General features: G+C 47.1%; 1 protein-coding gene across 1 annotated transcript; it reads left to right on the top strand.

Annotated features, from left to right (window-relative positions):
* Positions 1-4510: 4510 nt before the first annotated feature.
* Cmas (cytidine monophosphate N-acetylneuraminic acid synthetase) lies at positions 4511-23036 on the top strand. Its single transcript, XM_051155546.1, has 8 exons — positions 4511-4842; positions 12339-12481; positions 12609-12764; positions 16164-16297; positions 17394-17488; positions 17805-17976; positions 19234-19387; positions 22450-23036. Exons 1-8 carry the CDS (start codon positions 4589-4591, stop codon positions 22638-22640), a joined length of 1299 nt encoding a protein of 432 aa, XP_051011503.1. The 5' UTR covers positions 4511-4588; the 3' UTR covers positions 22641-23036.
* Positions 23037-25915: the final 2879 nt, after the last annotated feature.

Below are 25915 nucleotides of genomic sequence, written 5' to 3' on the forward strand. Positions count from 1 at the left end.
GGAAATGATAAGAGGAAGAAGTGAAGGCATGACCAGGAAAACCAACTGCTGGGCTAGCCACACTCACCGCAAGAGAGGTGCCAACTGGCAACTACAAATGAGAACCAGCTATTTATTAAAAATAGGAACACTGTAATGAAGCAATTATCTCCACACAGAGACAAGAACCAGCAGCAGGGATCAGGATGAAGAGGAAGAAGCACTGAGCCACTGGCTCCAGCATGCATGTGCCTGTAAGCCTGGTGACCCCAACGTGATGCTCCACCCACCACTGCACCCCTACAGAGAAGCCAGGGAGAGCCTGTAACCCAGCATTTGGAGTAAGGCACAGCCAGATCCTGGGAGCTCACTGGACAGCCTGCCGAATGTAATAGCATAAAGGTAAGCTTTGGGTTCAGTGAAGGGTCTTGGCTCAAGGTAATACAGGGAGAGCTATAGAAAAAGACACCAGACATCTTGTGGTGGACTGTGTATATGCAAACACCAGTGCATGCACGTACCTACACTCTCACATTCAAGTGTATGTGCCATACATCTCCAAATAACAAATAACAAATAAATAGCATTTTAGAAGAAATAAACCCTGGTAAAAGTCGGAAAAGAGAAGAAAATGGGAAACCAAGTAAAAGACATAACTGCATTAGAAGAAGCAGAAGGGAAATTAGGTACTGCTGAATATACAGTAAATGTCATGAAAGATAAAAGTGGAGTGCATTCACAAATATGAGGGGCTAGAAGTATATCTTCGTGCCAAGAATGCTTATGTCCATGTGTGACACAGTACCACACGCACGTATGAATTTATGAAAGGAATTCCCAGTTGTTATTATAAATAAGAACTCGATACCAGACATATCTTTCCAGGTAAGAAGCCAGCACTATGAACCAAGTCAGTCATTCTGCGGATGCCATATAACTTTAGGTATTGCAGGTATGGCGACCTATGGGGATTTGTTGACATTTTGCTTGTTTGTTCTTCACTGTTTTTAGAGACAAGGTCTCATGCATCCCATGGACGGACTCAAACTCACGTGGTTGCTGAGATGGGTCTTGAACTTTGCTGCCTCACCCTCTCAAGTGCTAGGATCATGAGCATGTGACGCGTCGTCCAGCGAGTGCTGGAATCTGTACAAGTTAGTACTGATAGTAATGGATATAATTATGCTCAAAACAGATTGGACAACTTAAGTAAGCGCATTCAAGAAATCCACAAACAACTAAACTGACTCAAAAAGAAATAGAAACCCTGGGAAGTCCTTTTTAAAAAAATCCTACAAGTTGAATTTACAACAACATATCTACACAGAGCCCACGCACAGATAAGTTCACTATGCATGTGTACACGTGCAAAATATACACAGAGGCCGAAGGAAAGGAAAGAGCAAGGGGATTCTTACTGATCCAAGCCAGGCAAACCTCAGAAGAAAACTAGAGACCACTATACCTAATACCAGGGGTTTTTCCACCTTCTTAATGCTGTGACCCTTTCCTATAGTTCCTCCTGTTGTGGTGTGCTGGGGGCCCAGGGTTACAAGTTCAGTCACAATTATAAAATACAAACAGAATATTTTATTATTATTATTATTATTATTATTGTTGTTGTTGTTGTTGTTGTTGTTGTTGTTATTATTATTATTATTATTATTATTATTATTATTATTATTATTATTATTCCTCCTATAACTCCAAACTAAAGAATCTAAAGAATGTCTCCTCCAAAGCAAACACATTTATTATGTCCTGCTTTTAGGCTGGCACTGTTTGTAGTTTTAAAGCACCCCAGGCAAACAGAAAATATCTGAATCAGTCTTTTCATGAATAACAAATACTAACACCTAACTTCCTTTACTATATGTTTCATCATCTATGCTACAAAGTAGAAAAAGTTTATTTTAGTCAGTCGATCTCATTTACTGAGTTTTATTCATGTAGGACCCTCTCTCCTCACATTTTCAGAGAGCTCTAAGCCTACAATGGTAAGAGCCCTTGAATCAGTACCCTACTCCCCTGGCCAGTCAGAGTTTGTCAGTTGTCTCTGTTTATCCTGCACCAATTATACTGTTTGCATTTGCTCAGGGGCAGATACCCCAAGGAGATTCCTGGAGTGATGGCCTCATCTAGCTGTGTGCTGATCTGTGCTTAATGATCTCCAGGGCATAAGGAAGACTTGCAAACAGTGGCCAGATAAAGTCATTTTAGGATTCTCCTAAATACTGACATAATTTTTCTCAGGAAAAGACATAAATTGAATCATAATGCAGAAAGTCCCCAAGAATGCAACACACAGAAACCAAAACACAAAAGTTAGAGACAGAAGGACAGCGATTATATCAATCTGCTCAGCTTTGCTGGAACTGTGTCAAGCAGCCGTGGTGCCTTAATGATCCTAGCTGTGTCCAGTGGCTATGGCTGTGCCAGTGGTGACTCCCAACCATAAAATTATTTTCTTTTCTTATCTTTTTTCCTTCAGGACAGGGTTTCCCTATGCAGATCTGGCTGTCCTGGAACTTGCTCTGTAGATCAGGCTAGCCTTGAACTCAGAGATCCACCTGCCTCTGCTTCCCAGGTGCTGGGATTAAAGGCCTGCTTCACCACTGCCCAGCTCCATAAAATTATTTTCATTGCTACTTCATAATTGGAAGTTTGCTACTGTCATAAATCATAATGTAAATATATGTGTTTTCTGATGGTCTTAGGGGACCCTATGAAGGGATGATTCGTCCCCTAAAAGGGTTGCCACCCACAGGCTGAGAACTGCTACCCGATGTGCTGGCTGGTTCTAATCATCAATTTGACACACTCTGGGATCACCTGAGGAGGCGCAGAGAGTGAGTGGCTGTCTAGACCAGGTTGGCCTGTGAGCTCATGTGTAAGGGAGCCTTGATCGCCTTAGTTGATGTGAGAAGACCCAGTCTGCACCATCCCCTGGTGTGGGCATCCCCTGGAATCTAAGCTAACTAAGCCCTGAGCATGCATGTGTTTATTTCTCTCTGCTCTTGACTGTGAGAGTGATGCTCCTCTTTCTTTTCTGCACGTCTTGGGCTGGCTTTCTTCCAGTGAGCCCAGAGCCCTGACTGTTTCAGAACACCAAAGATCTCCATCCATTTACTCCCAGGCTTCAGACTTACACGGTCTTTTAACATCCAAAAACTCAACAAGAAAAGGATCTTTTGTTTGCAGGGTGTCGGGAAAGAGGTCCACGCTGTAGCTGTGTTCAGAAAGATAGGGTGTTTCAAGGGTCATGTTTAGTCACACACCGTTACCATGCAAAGAACATGTGTCTGCACCTGGCGAGAGGCAGCAGTTTCTCAAAGGAACATAGAACATAGAAGGGGACAGGCATGCACTGCACTCGAAGGGAGTGGTAAAGCTGACACACCAACAGAAAGCAGCGCTGTTAGCTGAACTAGCAGACAGAATGCCAAGCCCATGGGAGAGGGATGATGGCTTACGAACGTTGAGTTTTTGGCACCTGTAGGATATTAAAATGAGGGCGGAGGGTGGTGCTGGATGAATTGGGAGCATAAAAGAAAGATTAATGTTTAACACTTATACGTTAAGACATACAATTGACTCATGCTTAGCAGCCCACAGTGTGCCCTAAGGAATGAGCCTCAGTTTACAAATCAGGGAGCTCCTTAGCTTATTCATTCAATCCCCGGGGAGTGGTGGCTCAGCAAGAGGGTTGCCTCCTGACCTTTGCCATGAGTTCACTGAGAGTCTGAGCTATATAATGAGCTCAAGGTCACATAGTGAGGTCAAGGCTAGCCTTGGTCACAGACCCAGGCGGCAGATAGTGATGGTTGTAAGAAGAATGAGGCAAAGAGAGACTCCATCCCACAGACTGAGACAGATTTATTGGAGCAGTGAGGGGCCCCAATCTTTTGAAGGATGCAGGTTGAGCTCAGGTACTTACACACACACACACACACACACACACACACACTTATGCACACGCGCACATGCATTCATGGTGCTATGGGAAATCACAGGTATTCTGGCGGTTTCACTGGGAGCAAAGTGGGTTGCTTTTGATAACTGGGCAGATTGTTTGTGCAAGTGGAGTGGAACAGTCAGTCAGGCTGGGGCTAGGCAATTCCTTATGGCTAGGGGCTATTGCTCAGTACCGCCAGACTCACTTCCTCATGACCTGAGGCTATTACCTAGTAGACTGGAATGGGAGGCTGTTGGAGAGGGAGAAGAAAGGAGGAGGAGGAAGAATTGGAGGAGGGAGAAAAGGAGGAGGGAGGATAAGTGGTAGGACAAAAAGAAGGCTTTGGGGGAGGGGATTAGTGGAGGAGGACTAATCCTATCCTCCTTAGTTTTGGAAATCGCCAGACATAACTGAGCATCGCACAATGTGCCTCTCTCGCACCTCTGGGCTCAGCTAGCAGTTCCTTCTCTGAGCTCGCCTAGCCATTCGGACCCGGGGCAAGGGCGCGGCAGACTACAACTCCCAGCGTGCCCCGGGGCGGGCAGTGCCGTGGGCGTGGCCTGCAGCTGCCACAGCAGGCGGGCGGTACCGAGTGGAGTCGGCGGGGCCGAGCTCCCGGATGTGGAGACGTTGGCGCGGCGGCGTGGGAGGAAGATGGACGCGCTGGAGAAGGGGGCCGCCACGTCGGTGCCCGCCCCGCGCGGACGGCCATCCCGGGGCCGGCCCCCGAAGCTGCAGCGCAGCCGGGGCGCGGGACGCGCCCTAGAGAAGCCGCCGCACCTGGCGGCGCTGGTGCTGGCCCGCGGCGGCAGCAAAGGCATCCCGCTGAAGAACATCAAGCGCCTGGCGGGGGTTCCGCTCATTGGCTGGGTCCTGCGCGCCGCCCTGGACGCGGGGGTCTTCCAGAGGTGCGCATGTGCGGGAGCGGGGCCCGGGGGTCGGGGGTTGGGGTCCCCAGGCCTGACCCTGGACGGCCCCTGCTGATGGGCACCTGTCACCCCTGGGCTGCGCTGACTGCCGGGTGCTGCAAGGCCAGGGAGGCAGCAGATGCAGGAATGGAGCTCAGAGTTGAGGCTCTCCAGCCTAGAGTCTTCCCTCACCTTTGGTGGGAGGAAAAAAAAAAAAAAAAAAAAAAAAAAAAAACCTCTGCCAGTGAGGCTGTGAGTCAGCACAATGCGGAAACGCTTCCTATACGTGTAGAGGTATGACTGTGTGGTGGGTGTGAATGGTTTTAGCCTACCTCTTAAACTTTGGCCTCACTAAACGACAGTTGTATCTTTGAACCGTTTTGGCTTCTACCAGATCGATCAGGAGTTACAAGTTGATGCTGTTGTCAAAGGCGGGAGATAACATCCCTTGCCAACAGTGAATTTAAATGCACATGCTAGCTGCAACCTAATTCTGCTTGAATTTATTGCTACCCTTTGATGGTTTGGTTTTTAAGATGATTGATTCTGAAGGCTTTTAATTCCCCATATTTCAAAGACAGATTTTTCATCCAGCTGGCTTTGTTTAAAAAATGAGATAGGCAAAAGGTATAAATGTATGTTTTTTTTTCCCCGTGTTTTGACCCAAAGGAAGCTCTGGGTGGAGTCAAGCAAATAGAGCTGGCTTCCGAAAATAACACGCAATGAGAAGTGTGGTAAGGAGAGATAGGGGAGCACTGGGGACTTGGTTCAGCTCAGTAAACGTTTCTCAAGCCCCGCTTTTGCCATATGCATGCAAGGAAAGGGCAAGATGGTCCATGCATAGTTCAATCTTCCATGGAGCTCACATTTGGATTTTGTGTTTTTAACCCTCTCAGAATACAGAGGGCAAAGGAGTGATAAGTTAAGTATGTAGAAGCCACAGTGACAAAGTAAAAGAGAGATCATAGTCATAATGACAGTAGATTGAGAACAAAGTTATTATTTATGACTCTTGGGCAACATGTCAGGAAATGACTTTCAAAGTGGATTCAGAAAAGAGTAATGGCAGAACTGGAGAGATGACCCAGCACTTGAGAACTTGGTCTGTTGTTCCAGAGGACCCAAGTTCAGTTCCCAGCACTGTTGTTGGTTAGCTCACAGCTGCCTGTAACTCCAGCGCCAGGAGATTAGATACCCTTTTCTGGTTTTCACAGGCCTCTGCACTCACACACAGATATTTACTACAGTCTTTTAAAGGGGGAGGTGTAACCGGTGGAGGCGATGGCTCAGTGGATAGAGTGCTTGCCCTGCAAGCCTGAGGCACTGAGTTCTAATTTCCTGAGCCCACAGGAAATTCAGGTGAGGGACTAGTGTGACGGTTATTACAGCAAGGCAGGAGGTAGAGAAAGGAAAATCTGGAAACGTGTGGGCTGGCCAGCCTGGTGTACCCTATGAACAGCAAAAGAGAGACCCTGCCTCACAGTGGAAAGTGAGGACCCATGTCTGAGGTTGCCCTCTGGCCGCCACACATGGACCAAGGCGCTCATGCCTGCATTCACACACACGTACACACAGGGTAATTGAGCACAGTGATTAGGCTTAAGAACAAAGGATGAATCTTTTACTCAGCAAATGCCGTCAGCCCACTGTGTGACTGGCACTGCTGTCAACCCACTGTGTGACTGGCACTGCTGTGTCTTGAGCCAGGGGGTAGAGCAGCAGCAGGAGCCAGTCCATGTGACCCATGACAGGGGCAGCCCCAGCGCTCCCTCTGGAGCCACCAGCTACTGACACTGACAAGAAGAGTAAAGCTTGTTGGCTACAAGGCAGCAGGAGAAAGATGATGGGCTGCCACGCCTGTCCGGTCTCACCAGAGGTGGCACTGTGAACCTCATGCAGGGCTTCTGAGGAGTCGGCTGCTGCTCTGGTCAGTGTGGGCCCTGGATGGCCAGAGTTTTCATGGTTGTTGATTCTCTTGATGTTTTGGCATCCAGGTGTCAGAGGGCATTCCTGATCTTGTGCACCTGCAGAAAGGTGACCGAAGTGACTGACAGCTGTCCTTGACAGGTTCCCTCACAGAGATCCAACTACCTCTGCCTCCCTGGTGTTGGGATTACAGGTGTTCACCACCACGCCCGGCTCCACAATAATCTCCTCTAGTTGTTTGAATTGTCACCATAAGGGCCACAGCTGAGCAGCATGTAGACACATTCCTATGTGTAGTATCCGACGAGACCCATCACTGCAAGGAACATAAAGCAGTGCGCAGGGGCGGCATACTCTGTCACCACAATCTGCAGTTCCTTTTTTCAGGGTAGACCAACCCTTTCTGATGTCAAGCAGGGTGTCATGGGAACCACGGGCCTCTACACACATGACCGTAGTCTCCGGCATCTTAAGACCATATTCCCAATCCTGGTTCCCCTCTCATGACATACCCACCTGAGAAGATGCAGCACCCCCAGGAGAATTGACCTTCTGTCCAGGAAAATCATGATGCACTCATTGGCCTCTGAGCCCCTCTTACAGAGAGAACTTGGGAAGGTCTCGGTTGTAGAGACTTTGTCTGCTGGCTGTGACAGTGTATAGCCCTACTGTGTGCCTTCCCAGTTCAGGTGAGCTGCAAGCATCAGCCCTTGTGGAAAGGTAGACCTGGTGGGCACAGTGGGCTTGTCTCTAGACATGATGATAGGCCCTTGTCTTTCTTCCTCTTCGAAAGCAGTGATGTATAAATCCAGACGGTCCTGTGCAGACTGACTGACTATCTCTTGCTGCCACTCCCTTGCCTCCCCAGTCTTTAACAACGCTTCCGGCTTCTGATTTCAGGATGTTGGCATCTAGGCCCTTCCTTATTGCAGTGGCAGTGGAGGACAGACAGTGGCCTTTCTAGTTGTACCGGTGAGTGGGCTTCTTGATTCGTAGCACTCAGGTTTTTCCAGGCATAGTCAGGTCAGCTCACCTTCAAGCTTTAAACTTCTCCATTTAGCAGACCCCACTGCATCCCCTACTTACCTCAGCTCAGTCATTGCGTTAAGTAGAGCATGGTGCCTGCTAGTTCAGTTAGCCTCGCCTCATGAACCCCCTGGCAGCCCTCACTGAAGCCCATGAGGACAATCACCAAGTAAGGGGAGATTGTCTGTTTAAACCCAGCAGGTAGTGAATAGTAGGCATTGATGGTAATGCTGGGAAGTCCCTGTCTTGTTTATTAAGATGTATCTCTGGTGGGCTGGTGAGGTAGCTCAGCAGGTAAGTACACATGCCGCCAAGCCTGACAACCTGAATTGGATCCCTGGAATTCTCACAGGGGAAGGAGAAAATGGGCTCCTCCACACACAGAGGCATTGTGTGTCGTCGTCCCCCCCCCCAGCCCCTAAGTACTACATGTGTAGGTGAAGAAAAATGTAGATCTGCCCACACAAACCCCATTAGGAGTGGTGCCAGCATTAGCTTGCCTGGAGCAGCCATCCATCTGTAGACGGCTTATAATGACAGTGACTAGAAGGAAGAGACCCCTTCCCTGGGCCAGCAGCTGGGGCATCTGTCCAGCTCTGCCCTCTCTAACCTGTACCATGTGACTTCCCACTGCGCCATTGCCCCGACACCATCACCTCTCTGTACCCCAACATCTCCATCCTGCGGATGGACTTGAGTGTACACCCAAGAGGAGAGGCTCGTTGAGGGTTAAAGGAACTAACATGCACTCAGCTCTGATGTGACACTGACAGTTTTCCCTTGTAGCAAATGCTCTTACAGAGCAATCTGTCTCTTCCCAGGGTCCTTGGTTTCCTTGCTCGTGAATGGAGAATTAGAAATCCTGAGAATGCCTTCAGTCCTGACCATCCTTTGACTTTAAACAGTTAATGGAAATGTGTCCTTATACTGTCTTCCGTCTTTCAGCAGACTTTGTCTAGACAGGGCCGCACAGTATGTATTGCCGGTTTTGCAGGCCAGATGGTCTCAGTTCTAACGTCTCAGCTCTCAGCCTGTATGTTGCAAAAGTGGCCGTGGTGGTACATGAATGAAGGAAGGTGGCCGTATGCCAGTAAAACGTTGCAGGCGGCCTTGGGGGGTGGAATGGGACACTGTCCTACTCATTCTGGGGAGCAGTGTATCTTAGAGCTTCAATTAAAATGTATAGATTGGGATTGAACTGGCCTGGAAGGGCCGCTGGGGGACTTTGGAGCAGCTCTTGCCTCTCTTCCTTCAGCAAGCGCTTAGGTAGGAGGACATGGCAGAACCGGGCAGCCTGCAGGAGACTGGAGGTTGAGATTATCTTCTTCAAGGTCATGCTTTGGCTCAGTGGGAGCAGCCTTCTCAGGCTGCACGTGATGGCAGTTAACAGATCTTTTCCAGATTGCTAAACTCTTCTGCTAAGTGGGTCTGCAGTCCAAAAATGGGCTGATGAACATGGTCACGAGAGACCTGTTCCTCAGTTCAACCAAGCATCGGGTTGATCTTTTGAATCTTGTGTAACATTATGGTGAAAATCAACATACATTTTAGTTTCATTTCAAAGCCTGTGGGCTTATGATTTCTGAGGGGCCTGTGTTCTCTTATCATCCCTGAAATTACATTTTGTGTTTCAAAGTCACTGTCCCGCGCACCGCGGCTGATACTCTGTGTGTTGAGGTAGGTGGAGTGTGACTTAGACCTGGCTGTTCATTCTCACTCATTCTTTCATTTTCTCCATGTCTTCTGACACCCCTCCACCAAAGAATGACCTGCCCACCTGACCCATTAGTAGATTGGGCCTTTGTGTTAAGTGTGCTGTGCATGCTCTGCTCCTGTCCCCAGTGCTCTTGTCACATGTCACACACAAAGCTTTTTGGCTTCTTCCAATTAAACAAGACAGTGCAGTCCTGTTATTTCCTCTCCTGTTTCAGCGCTTAGAAAAGCTAACATTTTTACCTCTTACTTCGGTGACAAGCGGTTTATTTTTATTGCCCATAGCCGTAGGTGTACCTACAGTTACCACAACTTTTGCCTTGGTAGAGCCATCACTGCTCTTCAGTGTGGCTCTGCGCTTCACTTTCTTTTCTCAGGGCGTCCAGGTACCAGTGTACCCGAGGCTGGGAAAGATAGGGCAAAGCCAGAATGAGAGAGTCTGGGGACTGGGAGTGCTGGGGTCGGGGGTGGGGGATGGCGGGCTTCTCTGAAGATCTTAGTGTTACAGCTCTGAACGGTGTTTAGTGAAACAGCTTATGTGTGTTTATTCAGAGTGAGTGAGGGGTAGATACGAATTTTCAGGGAGTGGAGAGGGAATCCAGGGTGGGCTCATATTGGTTAGGGCTGGGATGCTGGTGATACCCTATTTGCATGGAGAAGAATTCCAAGTGCCAGGCTACGTGATCACCTTGAGAATGGTGGCGGTAGGGGTCAGGGCATGCAGGCTCAGAGCAGGGAGGGGCTGGTCCTTTCTCCTGCCGGCTCAAGACTGAGATCTCCGGGTTTGGACACGCTCCACCTCCACTAGTTCCTGATTCCTCGGTTGCATGGTCCATGGAGCCCACACTTCTGTACTCGACATTTCGTGTCAAACACAAACCCAGTGTATGGTAGACAGCAAGAACGTTAAAGGGTGTGGGGGAGGTCAGGCACTAGGAGGAGCATGGTCACTTAATTGGTTCTCTTTCCCTGATGGTTTAGTGGGAATCACAGCATTGTCTGGGCCTGTCCTCCCCTTTTTTAAACTTTATCTTGCAAACATTTTAAAAGCTCACAGAAGCCTCCACTGAACCATCACTCAGTTGTTCTTCAGCCGTAAGCCAAATACCAGGACATGTGTGCCTTCGCTGTGCTTCGTCTTTAGCATGTTCTGCTAATGCCCCTCACCCACCTCAGCTGCTCCGTCAGCATTAGTGTTCACTGGTTAGTAGTGCTGGGAGATTGACCATCCACCTGTAGCCATCTTGTTCACCAACTTTCTGCGAGCAAAACCAAAACCAAAGCAAATGGGACTTATTAACTTTATTCTTTCATTTAAATCCTCATTTGTGTGTCATAGTAGTAGTGGTGGTGGCTGGGGGTGGGGGGTGGGGGTGGGGGTGGGGGGTGGGGGTGGGGGGTGGGGGTGGTAGGCTGGGGGGGGGGGGGGGGGGGGGGGGGGGGGGTGCTAGTGAGGGTGGAGGCAGTGGTGATGTGGGTGAGCAGGGGTGCACAGAGGCCAGAGGAGGATGTTAAGTGTCCTGCTTTATCACTCTCCACCCTATTCCATGAGACAGGTTCTCTCACTGAGGTTGGAGCTAGGCTGGCAGCCACCAATTGCCAGCAATCCTCCTGTTTCTGTCCTTCACAGCTCTGAGTTACAGGATACCTTGCAGCCATGCCTGGCTTTTTGACATGAGGTTAGGAACCTTGCAGCCATGCCTGGCTTTTTGATATGGGCTTAGGGATTTGAACTCAGGTCTTTATGTTTGCCTAGCAAGCACACACACCCACGGAATAATCTTCCCAGCTCTTAAATCCTCTTTCTACAAATTCTGAAGGGAATAAATGAGATCCAGAGGTTAAAAGTTTCTCCTTATGTGATCTTAGACTTACAACATATATACTCTTTTTCTCTTAATAAATGCTAAATGAATGGACAGATAGAAAGGAGCACATGCGCTTGACAGACTCTAAATCTTGAAAATATCCACATACTGTCATTACTAAAGCATGTGGCTCGAGTACATCTGTACCCTCTATTTCTAGAAATGAGCATTTGTGAAGGTTCAGAAAACAGAGCTTCAGTAGAGACTAGCGTGTCCCTACAGAGAAGCAGTTTGCTCTTGGTCTTACAGAATCCAAATAGGCAGCTGTGCTGTGGTGATTAGAGGTAGGCGGCCCACAGGCAGTGCAGCCCTGGCCGCCTTAGCGTTAGCGCTCGCTTGGGTATCCACACATTGACTGTTTTAAAAATAAAGTTGGATTTTCTGATCAATGTGAACCAGATCTGGATACTTACTCTCTTCAAGGCTTAAAACTATTCCAGTTCAGCCAAGCCCAGTGTGTTTCTACACACATTAGTCTCATCTGTGTGTATGATATTGTGGGTTCAAATTTGCAAAACAAAGCAGAAACACCTTCACTTTGCTCTAGATTTGACTTCTAGAGATATCTTACTTAGTGTGGCTGTCTTAAAAATACTGAGTTCATTTTTCCTAGTTTATAGAATTACACTCTTGAACTATCTAGATAAGTTTATTGAGTTGCTTTTATTTTTACATTGTTTTGGATCTTTATGTTTTTGTTTATTTTGGTTGCAGGGGGGCAGCTTTAAAACAGGGTCTTCCTATGTGGCGTTGGCTGGCCTGGACCGTAGGAACAGCACCCCACTCCGACTCTGCCTCCTGAGCCTTGTGGGTCCAGGTGTGCACTAGGACGCCTAGACAGCGCTAGCTGTACTAAAGCTTTTCCAACACCAAGCTATGTACATGGGTGAAGAGCTCTGCCTTACCCTTGGCAGTCTCTCTGCTGCCGGAGTTTATTTAACTTTCTTTTTACTGCCTAAACAGTGTGTGGGTCTCAACGGACCATGATGAAATTGAGAATGTGGCCAAACAGTTCGGTGCACAGGTTCATCGAAGAAGTTCTGAAACGTCCAAAGACAGCTCTACCTCATTAGATGCCATCGTAGAATTCCTTAATTATCACAATGGTAAGAGTCTGGCTACTAAACTATATGTGATTGCAGCCATGGTTTGTGTGTTAACAGTTGGTTTAAGATCTCAGCATTGCACGATCCCAGAGCTGCACTTGATGCCTTTCCTTTGTGTTGTCCTCAGAGGTTGACATTGTGGGGAATATCCAAGCTACGTCTCCATGTTTACATCCCACTGACCTCCAGAAAGTTGCAGAGATGATTCGAGAGGAAGGATACGACTCTGTCTTCTCTGTTGTGAGGCGCCATCAGTTTCGATGGAGTGAAATTCAGAAAGGAGGTAACTAGTTCACTGCACTGAAATCTAGGCGTTGTCTTGTTTTGTTAATGTAAACACTGTTAACAGATAGGAGAGCTATGGAGCAGTAACTGCCTGGTGCACAGCTGCAGTAGGCAGTGACAGGATACTCCAGCCTAGATCTTGTTATAAAGCAAAATGGTAAAACCCAAGTCAGTTCGGTCTCCCACTCTTCAGACATTCCAGTCCGTGTTTCTGTTAGCTTGTACAGCAGATACGTCAGTTTTCAGAGCAGATACTTTTGTGTTTGCTCTTGGCCTCTGTCGGCCAAGCGCCAGACAGGTCATACCAGACCCCTCCGTACTGAATTAGTGCAGCACCTCCCAGGGGAACCCTGAACTTAGAGTGAGGGTTGAGGGCGACGTGCAGTTAGAGTCAGTTAAATACCCTCAGCAAGCATTCAGATTAAAGAGATGACAGGATACATAGAAGTTGGGAGTGCTGGGGACTCTCTTATCTTTGCCTGTGCCCTGGGAAGTAGATTGCTCCTGCTGGACGGCATCTAAACCAGGCCAGCATTTCTTGGGCTCGGTGACAGTCCTTGTTTATAAAATCATAGCTGCTAACTAGGTCAGTTGTTATCAGTCCATCACGGCTTCTCTGTGACACGTTGTATCTTGTTACAGTAGATACGCATGTCCAACATGGTGGTCCTAGCAGTGCCAAGCTCAAATGTCCCTTGAAAGTACAAATGCGCATCACAGAGGAATGGAGAGATGGCTTGGCAAGTGAAGCATTTGCCACAGCACGTGAGGCCCAGCATTCTAATCCCCAAAACCTGTGTAAAAGATGAGTAGGCATGGCAGCCTCCTATGGTGCCAGCACTTGGTAAACAGAGGCAGGATTCCTGAGGAAAGTTGGCTTACTGCTGTTGGCAGTCTATAAGCTCTGGGTTTGAATGAGGGAGCCAGTTGCACAAAATAAAGTTCAGAGAGATGGAGGGAAATTTGTAAGGCAAATATTAGGCCTGTACTCCTGTGCACCCCACCCTCACCCCTCCACACATACGTTCATACATGTGTGACCATCATAGACCTGTGCACATATCAAAAAGAAGGAAAAAGTCCACACTGCATTTCTGTGACTTAGTGTGAATTAAGCAAGAGTCAGGGGAACTTGTTAATAATCTTATACTTACGGCGTGATGATGGTTCTTCTGGCATTTAAGGCTGTTTTCTGAAGCAGTGGCGAGAACATGTCCTCGGTCTCCACGTTCTTCTCGGCCATAAGCAGCCGTCATTCCCATGATCAGTCTGTCCTTCCCGCCCGCCCCTCAGGAGGCCCTGCTTGCCCTCTCCACAGCGAGGCATGGCCTGCTTCCCTTAGCTCACCCTGCCGCAGGCCGGGGCAGCCTCCTCACACGCTGGCCTAACATGCTTGTCTGCACCTCTGCCTTCTCCTCCCTCTGGAATCCATTCTGAGTTAGGTTTGAGGTGTTTCTGGCTGACTCGCAGTCAGTTCTCCTCAGTGAGGAGCAGTCCCGGCTGGAGTGTGAGTGTATGAACCGTCTCTTCACCCGTCCAGCCTTGGATTACTTCAAGTTTTTTTTTTTTTTAAGTTTATCTTTAGTAATTCCATTCTCTGTTGAAATTTCCATGTTTATCCATTTTCAAGATATTTTTCTTTGATGTCTTTAGCATATTCAAGGCAGGTTTTGGAAAGTTCTTTGTGCAAATTCCAGTCCTTTTTCCTTGTTTGTTCACCTGAATGTGACCATCATATTTCTGCTTCTCTGTGTGTCTCATGGTGTGATGTGCACTTGCTGTAGACGTTGGAGTCCACATTTCCTCAGAGGGGACTGACTTTCTTCTGTGTGACACCCAGGGTGTTGCAGTGAGAAGCTGCACTAGACTCACACTGTCTTGCAGGAAGATCATGTGGGTACAGCTGGCTCCCAGTCAACCACCAAAGACAGCGCGCAGTGCCATACAGATGCCAGCCCCAGGCTCTGCCCAGTCTTCCAGGCTGTCCCCTGTCCAGGGCCTGCCTTAGTGGCGGCAGCAGTGGTGTCAGAGTTGTGCTTCTGTGCCTGACAGCCTGTAACCCACATCCGGGAGCCGGAATGTTTCCTCAGGTTTTTACACAGCACAATCACTGTGCTTTTGCCAAATGTGAGCTTGCTCACCTGTCCTCACACTCCATAAAGTGTCTCCCAGAGGAAGGGCGTGTCTTGTGGGGTCCTCTGGACTTTGAGCCACCTGTTCTCACCTCTGTTGCAGGTCGCCTGAGAGCAGAGAGGCCCCTCTGTTGCAGTCTCCACATAGTTGTAAACTGTGCTGCCACTAGCTGTTCAGACATATTTGCTGAATTTCCCTAAATTATGTCAGACATGAGTCAAAGTGAAGCAGAAAATGGTTAGTAAGAGAACTGCATGGAAGGTAGTCATGGGAGCTTGTGCAGGAACACAAGCATGTAGATGTATGCACACCTGAGCACATACACATAGGTATATACACCCAAAACTACACACACACATGTATGTGTGCCCAGAGTCGGGTGAAATCCAGTGAGGAGACGGGCATTTCTGCAGTGCTAACCACAGCCTCACGGCTCCATCCATTATATGACTAAGGCTGACACTGCTGGGCTTTCATTGTCAATAGAGTAAATATTAATCTTTGTATTTAATATATATTAAACTACAAGTAAAAACATAAATATTTCAATTGGTATAGGCTTTGATGAGGGCTGGGAATGTAGCTTGGTAGGCAGAGTACCTGCCTAGCATACGAAGGCCCTGAGTCCACATGTCAGCGCCATACAACACTGGCATGGTGACACATAACTGTCATGTCATACCATCACTCAGGAAGTGGAACGAGAAGTTTAAGGTCCTACTCAGCTAAATAGGGAATTTGAGGCCAGCATGGGTTACATGAAACACACACACACACACACACACACACACACACACACACATAAAAGCTTCAGTGATTTAATAGGAACTTCCTTAGTTGTCTATGATAATTCTATGAAAGCGGTTTCTACCCATGTTACATAAATGCACACACACTCTATTTCTGATGCTGGAAATAATGAAAAATAGACTAAAGAGGTTAACTACAGAATGGTAATTTATGGCAAGTCCTGATCCTTGGGAACTGTTGGAAGGTTGTCTACGTGCCCTGCAAAACCACAGTACTTGTCTAAATTCCGTCAACCTGAGTTTCCTAATTCATTCATGAAATATTTTTTCTGATATTGACTATTTAAAAGCAGAGACAGATCATTGGGAATGTTAGCGCTTGGCCCTTTAGAATAGTACCTTTTGTTTATGTGGATACAGATGCCTGCATTCTGAGGGGGTTTTTATTTGTGCTTAGAGTTACTAAGTGAACAGTCTGTTGAAGGCAGTGCTGACTACTGTCACTTTTGCTTTAGTCCGGGAAGTGACTGAGCCTCTGAACTTGAATCCAGCCAAACGGCCTCGTCGACAAGACTGGGATGGAGAGTTATATGAAAATGGCTCATTTTATTTTGCTAAAAGACATTTGATAGAGATGGGTTACTTACAGGTTTGTATACTCATTTTATACACTCTTAAAACTGTTCTGTTATGTTTTAGAATCTGGGAGAAACGTTTGGCTCTAACATTTCCTGAGGAGAGGCCGGGTTCTCCTCAGGGCTGCTGTCCTGCAGCATTCATTCCCCCAAGGTGGTCTTTGAGGTTCCCAGTGAATTTCTGGGAGTATGTTCAGTTGAACAGTGTTGTGAAAATGCAGTAAGGCTGAGAGCTCGTCGTGCCCCAGTGGTCACATTAGCCCACTCAGTTGTTTGTGGTCCATATTAGGTTACAGTGACATTGTGGCTGTGTGGTTAAATAATTTCTGCTACTTTAAAAACAGAAAAGAACCAATTCAGGAGATCTAAGAGCGTTGACCTGGTTTTCTGGAAGGCCAATTCTGTGTCACCTTGACAGTATCGCTCTGTGTGCTCACTCGCTTGCTGGTTTGAGAGGATTGGCCGTCTCTCATTCTCAGAGCCTACGTGGCTGTGTTGTAAACTTGAAATTGGCTCGTTTTCATTCTAGATGACAAGCAGGCTTAGGGTGGGCTGGAAAGCTCTGCATGGGTCACCTATAACAGTCTGCACAGCTGCTGAGGGACATGGTCATTCCTACTGCATTTACAGAGGTGACAACTGCAGCTCTGAAAATAATATAATTAGGAGCCAGCTCTGGAGTTAGGAGTACTGGCCGCTCTTCCAGAGGCCCCAGGTTCAACTCCGAGCACACCATGGAAGCTTATGATAACCATCTGCTGCAAGTACCCACCCCAGCCCTGGCCTGGGACCAAAGACCTGAAAACCTGGGTGCTGCTGTCAGGTGTCATCTGACAGAGGAGGAGCAGCACATGTTAGGGTCCTTAGCCGCCTGTGGCCATGGTACTCTTTTCACCTTAAAACAGGCCTGTTTAAAGGAAAACAGGGAACTTGCACTGTAGACAGGAATCAAAAACTCATTTGTTTGGTTTGAACTTTCTTTTCAAAATAATCATCGTGGGTATGTTGCTGGCTTACTGGATTATTTGCGTTCTCAATGTACGCCCAAATCTAGCTGCATATACATAGTGGATATCAGAATAGCACTCACAGCATTCCTCTTGTCTTCAGGGTGGAAAAATGGCATATTACGAAATGCGAGCTGAGCATAGTGTGGACATAGACGTGGACATCGACTGGCCCATTGCAGAGCAGAGAGTTTTGAGGTAAAGGAAGAAAAAGGCTGAGATGGCTGTGGACCAGAAGCTCGTGTGGTTCCGTCTAGACATTGATTTGACTTAGACTCTGTACTCCATCCCCTTGAGCGGAGAGACACTTAAGGTGTATAAAAATCACACCTGCTGGGAGGTGCACAGTCTGTGTGAGCGGTGCTGCTCGTAGGGAGTTCCCTCTCTGACAGCAAAGTGTGTGTGAAGTGAGTTTGAAGAGTGGCCCAGGCTCTGCTGCTGCTCTTGGCCAGGCGAGCAGGTGAGGGGCGAGCAGGGGGGTTTGCACTCATGGCTTTGTCTCGTTTTCTTTTAGATTTGGCTATTTTGGAAAAGAGAAGCTGAAAGAGATAAAGCTGTTCGTGTGTAATATTGAAGGATGTCTCACCAATGGCCACATTTATGTGTCAGGAGACCAAAAAGAAATAATATCTTATGATGTGAAAGACGCTGTCGGCATAAGTTTACTAAAGAAAAGCGGTGTTGAGGTAGGTGCTCCCTTAAAGCGGTGTTGAGGTATGTGCTCCCTTAAAGCGGTGTTGAGGTAGGTGCTCCCTTAAAGCGGTGTTGAGGTATGTGCTCCCTTAAAGCGGTGTTGAGGTATGTGCTCCCTTAAAGCGGTGTTGAGGTATGTGCTCCCTTAAAGCGGTGTTGAGGTATGTGCTCCCTTAAAGCGGTGTTGAGGTATGTGCTCCCTTAAAGCGGTGTTGAGGTATGTGCTCCCTTAAAGCGGTGTTGAGGTATGTGCTCCCTTAAAGCGGTGTTGAGGTATGTGCTCCCTTAAAGCGGTGTTGAGGTAGGTGCTCCCTTAAAGCGGTGTTGAGGTATGTGCTCCCTTAAAGTGGTGTTGAGGTATGTGCTCCCTTAAAGCGGTGTTGAGGTATGTGCTCCCTTAAAGCGGTGTTGAGGTATGTGCTCCCTTAATGCGGTGTTGAGGTATGTGCTCCCTTAATGTGGTGTGTAGCGCACTCTGGTTCAGGGTCATAGGACCTTGCAATAATTAAGAGATTTAAGGGTTTCAGAGAACTGCTTGGCATATGCCTAGAGAACCTTGACCCTGGAAAGAGAAACTGAGGGTTTTCTCAGCCAGTTAATATTTCTTACGTAATCATACCCTAAACACACTTCTTCATTTTCCTAAGGACCTTGGAACAAGAAAGATTTCCTTAGTTGGTATTGGCAACTGGAAGGGGGCAAGCACCGTGTAATGGCCTATTCGTGTGAATGAAATTATTAACTCAGAATAACTTAATGTATATGTGTATTTTTCTTAAAACGAAGGTTAAGCCAGGCCGGGTGGCTCAGACCTGAAACCCCACGTACTATGGTCATGAGTTCATGGACTGACTGTGTAACTCAACAATACATTGTCTCTAGATCAGACATGAGAAGGGGCTGGGCTATAACTCTGTGCTAAACACTTGCTTAGCATACATGAGGGATACCTTGGATTCAGCCCACAGTGCAGGAAAGAAAGAGGTTAAATAGTTACAGCTCACTAGTGGTCTTCAGTGTGCGATGCTCTGCTGAGCCAGGTGCACTTTCCTCTTGAGCAGTTGACCTACAGGGAGCAGGCGCTGTGGCACCTTGATAGTCAAGCAAGCTTTGTTCTGCAGCCGGTCCTTCCTCACTGGCCCTTCAGGGCATCAGAGGACACTCATTCCGTTTGTGACTTGCGTCTTCACAGCTTGATTTATCATCAAGCCTGTCTGTTTCCCTCTTCTTCTAACAGACTCTTTTTCCAGGTGAGGCTCATCTCAGAAAGGGCCTGCTCCAAGCAGACAATCTCCGCCTTAAAGCTGGACTGTAAAACAGAAGTCGGTGTGTCGGACAAAGTGGCCATTGTGGATGAGTGGAGGAAGGAGATGGGCCTGTGCTGGAAGGAAGTGGCCTATCTTGGTGGGTCACTCAAGGATCTGCTTACATTGTCAGAACTAACCAGAAGGGAAAGTCCCCAAGTGGATAGCTCTTAAACTACAGAGCAGAAATTACCTTACAGCCGTCTGAGCCAGTGAGAAGGCTTGGTGGGTAATGGCAGTCACTGTCAAGTCTGGTGACCAGAGTTCACTCCCCAGGATACACATGGTAGAGAGAGAGAAATGACCTTTGAGAGTCATTTAACCTTTAACCTACACACAAGAGCCATGGCATATGCCTCCCCACACACAAGTAAATAATAAATCAATACCCATGGAAGCAGCTATCCTGAAGGCTGCCTTAACAGTATGTGTCAGAATAGCCTAGTAGGGTATCTCCAGCACTGACTCCTGTGGAGTCAGGCCGTTACCTCATCAATAAGCTGGAGGTGTCAGGAGTACATGATGCCTTAGGGCTCCTACAGAGAGTATGCAGCCTCGGTAACCCGGAGATTCTAATACACGAGCACACTTTTTACTGTTGGTTTTTACCTACAAATTCCAGTGTTAAGGAAGAAACTGGAGAAATGTGACAATGGTGGGCAAAAGAACCACCTATAACCCCATAGCAGTGTGTGCACGCAGTGGATGCTGGGACGCCACTGAGGACTGTGGTAGCATCTGTGCTGATTGGTGTGTTCAGAGGAGTGCGAGGTTTTCTCCTTAGTGTTAAGCAGATAGGCTTAGCGGATCCCTATTGTGTGCAGGCATGGAACTAGTTGCTAGGACCATAAGCATGGTGCTCCTAGAGCTGACGGCCTCATGGCCTCCACATTGTAAGTATGAGGAAGGCCGAGTTGCTGCGGTGCATGGCTACTGCAGGCCATACTGCTAAATCAGAACAGCCTCAAGGTCTCAGGTGCCTGTGGCCTTGAGAGGCTGGAATAGCTTTAGAGCCAACTGCAGAGAAAATACAATAGAACATTTGTTATAGAAAGCACCAGGCGTGTGAAACATGATCCCTCTGTACCATGTGATCCGTAGGATCCTCATTATCCGTGAGGCTCGGAGAAGCTTCCAGATGACTGACTGCATATTCATAGCCAAAGAACAAACTACACAAACATTAGAAAGACTGAGAGAGAAAAACTGAGGCTTCACATCAAGTGGGAAATGTGTCACGTATGTAGGCAGAGGCCTAGAGTCAGACTTGAGAAGGTATTGGTAACAGAGTCATGATAATCATGCTGGTTGGCGCCATCTGTTTGCATTTAGGAAAATGTTCCTGTGCTGACTGTGTATGGCTTGAACAGTTAGTATGAGAATCCCTCCTAAGTGTTTACTTCAGAATGTAAGCAGTGTTTCAGAAGGGCTTGTAAATGTATAAAAACACATTCCGGAACTGGGTAGGAGATTCCCAGCACATATGTGGCAGCTCACAGCCCTTTGTAGCTCCAGTTCCACAGGACCCAGCGCCCTCTTGAGGCCTCCAGAGGCACTGCCTACACATGGTGTGTAGACATACATGCAGGCAAAAAACCCATAAACATAAAATACATGTCTTGTGAGACCCCTTAACAGTATTAGTGCTGTGCTAGGCATGGTGGTGTGTGCCTGTAGCCCCAGCATGGGAAGGCAAGGGATTACAAGTTGAAACTTGCATCTCAACACCTCTCATGAGAAAACTGTGAAGACAGGATTAAATACAGTACTGCTGGTTTGACTTTTTCCTTTCAATGGATGCTATGCAGTTTAGTATTGAGTTACGGGAGCACTTTTCTGTGGGCAGACACCGAGCACTTGGGAAACAGCGCCTTCTTAGTGCTGTTTGCTCTGAAGCCACCTGGTAGCTAGGTCCAGAATGCTGACTGCCCCACTGGTGGCCTCTGGACAAGGCAGGTGGAGGGAGGGAAGAGTTTTGTTAATGTAATTTAGTACTTATTTTAGTGTTTTTAATATGTCAGCTTCCCTAAAAATAGCATATGACACGGAAGCCAGAGCGCTGGTGCAGATAGAAAAGGAAGGGACTTGATTAGCAAAACGCCATGTGGGTTTGGTTTGGCTCCTGATTTAAAAATTTTTGAAATGAAAAAGCCAGTTTAGAAGGGCTTAAAGAAGTAGTTTCAGACCTCAATTCAGGTGCCCAGCGAATATGGAAAATGCTGGCAGCTGGGCCTGTGCTTCCAGTCCTAACAGTAAGAGAAAGGGAATGGGCAGGGTCTCGGAGCTTGTTGGCTAGTCTAGGCCAGTTGGGAATTCCAGGTCCAGTGAAAGACCCTGCCATTCCAAAGTAGATGAGGAGTCAGCAAGCTGGCCAGTGGGAGAGACACTTGCTACCGAGCTGAAAAACTTGAGTTCAACCTGGGTCCACATGATAGAAAGGAAGAGCCAGTTCCTACAGGTTGTTGTGTCTATACACACACACACACACACACACACACACACACACACACACACACACACACAAACACACACACACTAAATGAATAAGACAGTGACTGATAAAGACGCCTGGCTTTGACCCCTGGCCTCCATGCACATGCACACCTACATACACAGAGTGACAAGTTTTGAGCTGTTGATATTTGACCACCATAGAGTATTAAAGTATTTTAAGGAATCATTTATTGTATGAGTTTGATAACTATAATTTTCAATTAGATATAAATGCTTAAAAGTTTGGGAATAAATGTGGGGTGATGGTGCACACCGTTAACCTAGCACTCTGGAGGCAGAGGCAGGATCTGTCCAGGAATTCCTTCCACACTCCACCTCCAAGAAAACTAGGGTATATGGCATAGAGAGAAATAGTGATTAAATAATCTAAAACTGATAATTATTAAGTAAATCTGGGGCCCTTGCATATATTCAGTTTTCCACTTAACAGTGTTACTTGTAATTCAAGTACAGAAGTTTTGATAATTGTAATATACACAGTAGGTAAAAGGTATGCTCCGTTCTCACTTGTACTTAAGGTGTTGTTCTGTTCTGTGTGCTTGTTAGTGTTGCTTCTGATGGAGCCTATTACTTACTGCTTGTGGTTTGCGTCATTTAGCTGGAACAGCCTGTGCGTCTTTCCTATTGAACTGTCTGTCTCACTCATAGGCAACGAAGTGTCTGATGAAGAGTGCCTGAAGAGAGTGGGCCTAAGTGCTGTTCCTGCCGACGCGTGTTCCGGGGCCCAGAAGGCCGTGGGATACATCTGCAAGTGCAATGGTGGCCGGGGAGCCATCCGCGAGTTCGCAGAGCACATTTTCCTCCTGATGGAAAAGGTTAACAACTCATGCCAAAAATAGAAATTGGTGTGGTGTGGGAGGCAGGGTGCAGCCTCCTTCTGCCGCCCTGCATTGTTTTTGATCAAGCCCCATGGTGTGATCTACTTTGTGAAATTCCTTACTCTTTTCAAAGCTCAGTTTTCTCAAATCATTGTTCCAGAACCCAGGAGTTAATTATGACTGCTTTCCTCTTGATACAAGGTAATTACTGAGGGATTGACCTGTCTTTCTCAGACTTCTAGTGAATGCAAGTCAGACATCATAAACAATCAACTTTATATTGGTCCCTGTCAAGCTGTGTTTGTGTGGTTTTAATGATATTGGGATTTTATTTATTTTAGGGCAGTGTGTCTGGTAAGATACACCTGTGTTAATAAAGTTACAGTTCACAAACTTGATGAAGTCTTTGTAATATAGACATACTTTCTAGGCATTTCTCTGAGCACTAGCTGTGTAGATTCAGAAACAAGTGATTGGACGCCAAGTATGAAACATGTTGACAGCTTTGCGTGTGCACACAGGGAGGACATACACACATAAATACAGACTTAAATCCGTTCATGTCTGTGCCTGTCACACACTGACTTAGAGAAGGCGGGGTGAACATTGACAGCTCTGGCTGACGCTCCTGCTTTCACTGTGGCCCTGTAGCCAGTGCACATGTCCCCAGTGGATTCCGAGAGTGAGGCATCAGTTCATGAGTGCAGACATTCAGAACAGTCACAACTCTTCCCACCACTGAAAAGAAAGTCACACGAGTGCTGCCTGCAAGTCAGTCCTCCATGCCCGCTGTGTGTACCATGGACCGGCAGTTCTGAGTCATTCCTAGAAGGCAGGCGCAGATTAAAGGAAGACAGGTGTCTTCAGCTTCATTCCTTGCCCCTTGTGCTGACTTTGCTCTTGACTTCCATGTTTCTGCCATGCCTAAGGTTCTCACCCTGCTTTCCCCTCTGACCTCAGTGCAGTGGTGTCAGATCTAACTACCACCCTCTAGGCTCTGTGAGCCCTGGTTGCTTCACAGACTGTTGACTTCACCTGTGAAGTCTCTGACCCCTGTAATAAGCTATGGCCGTGGTGGTGCATGCCTAGCATTCGCACTCGGGAGGCCAAGACGAGAGTCAGGAGCTCAGTGTCATGGTGAAACGTCTCGTAACCACTTAAAGCAAGTTAGCAGAGCTTTCCCTGGCTTCTCTGTTGAGACAGCAGGCTTGAGTCTGGTGCTGCCAGCTGCACCCTTCAGTTTCTGAGCGGTGTTCCTAGTCCTCTGTTTGCATTTGATGTTATCTTCTGCAGAGTCTTCTAGTGACTTCACGCTGGCCTCAGAAAAAGCCACTTCAGGGCAAACGCTGTCTGGCCACAATCTAGTATTTTCAGCCCAGCTTCCTATGGCGGTGGTTTGCCCCATCTAGTCAAGGTTTTGTGTTACTTCCCAAGAGCGCCCCTGTTTAGCCTGTTATCAAGTACCACCCATAGCAGCATGAACTGTTCATTCCTCAGAAACATTCTCCTCAGGAGCCACTGTGTAAGGAAATAAACCACACCAGGGCCCATGTTCCAGTCACCCAGACTCTACAAGGCACGGATGCAGCTTCCCTGTTGAATCTAGTGCTTCTGTCTCTGCTGATAGAAAGCCTGGTCAAGATGCTGTGTTGAGCTGTGACAGACAGGAGCTTCTTTACAGGTCACCACTCACATCCTCCTGACAGTGAACGTGACACTTCTGGAGGATGTCTGAACAGAACAGCCCACCTTCACCCAGAGAACCTCCAACTTGCCAAAGCAGTCACAGCCAGATGCCATGGAGGAGCACTTTAGTCACATCTGATGACGGTCAGTGTGAGCTACAGTGTGAGACACGCCTGGGAGCTGCAAGCTGCAGTTCTAGCAGGCTCTAACAGATCTGAGGATCGAAGCAAGAGACTTTCCATGGCCACACACAGAGGGGAAGATAGCTACTGGGAACTCCTTACTTTCTCTTCCCTAATACGACTGCATTCCAGTGCCGAGAGCTCTGCCCCTCAGCTCGGGACAATCTATAGTACACAGCAAAGGAGGCATCAGGGAAGCAGACTGGCAACACCTTGGTACAGCACCAGAGCCATGGGAGGACGTCCTAGAGGAAGAACGGGCTGGCTTAAAGAGTGAGCATTCAGGATGCCTCCAGCTTCCGCTTGCACACCTCACACATTCACCAAATCTCCAGTAAATTAAGTGGATACACACACACACACACACACAAAGGAAATGCCTGGGCCACAGGCAAGGACCCTGAAAGAATTTTATTTACCTGGCATTTATAGCTTCAGTAAAGATATAACCCACTTCCCAGCAAGAGTGAAAGCTTCCTACTAAAACTGGGTTAGTCACAGTCCCTAAAGCCCAGTTTTCCACAACAAAATAACAAGTCTTAGCAGAAGGCAAGAAATGGCTAAATCTAAAGAGACAAAACAATCATGGTACCCATGCTCAGGTATGGCATGGGTGTTTATATTATCAGACAGGCAATTTATAACAGCTGTGATTCAGTGCAAACAGGTGACAGGAAAGTTAGACAATGTGCAAGATAGGTAGTGCCATTAGAGAGATGCTAATTGCAAGGATGGATTAGAGTGATCCGAACCCAAGGCCAACCTGGGCTGCTCTACTGAGACTGCCGTAACCCCAACTGCAACCCAAAAGTGAATTAAAATGAAATACTAGAATTCAAAGACAGAGACCAAAATAAAAAAAAGTCTATGAGACTAAGGAGAAAAAAAAAAAAAAAAAAAAAAAAAAGGAATCTAAGCAAAACAGAATAGAAGAAATACTGGAAGCAGCAGTGGTCAAGAGCCTCCCCAGGTTAATAGAAAACCCTAAAGAAATCCACAGGCAACAGAGAGAGCAAAGCAGAATGAAGATTTTCTCAGATTTTCTTTATGGAAGCAAGAGCAAAGGAATATAATGTTTGAATTATTAAAGAGAAAATGGCTACCAACCTCAATCTCTACATTTAGTGGAACTTTCCTTCAAGAGTAAAGACAGTAAGATGCTCACACACAAAAAGGGGTTCATTGCACAGAAGAGGAAGCAGTTGTTTAGAAAGAAGAAGATGCAAGACGTAGATGCTCTGATCTATGCGAAAGACAATAGAAGAAATAAAGGTAAAACTCAGTTATCCTTAAGGTGATGGCTCTAAAAATAACTGTACAATGTATAGGCTTATCACAGTGTCTAGGGAAGTGATTGGCACGATGATGAAAAGGATGTGGTGGGTACATAGTCCTATAAAAAGGAGGTGTGTGATGCTATTTAAGGGG

The sequence above is a fragment of the Acomys russatus genome, chromosome 13 (genome assembly GCF_903995435.1).
Source record: "Acomys russatus chromosome 13, mAcoRus1.1, whole genome shotgun sequence".
In the NCBI taxonomy this organism is placed as follows: Eukaryota; Metazoa; Chordata; class Mammalia; order Rodentia; family Muridae; genus Acomys; species Acomys russatus.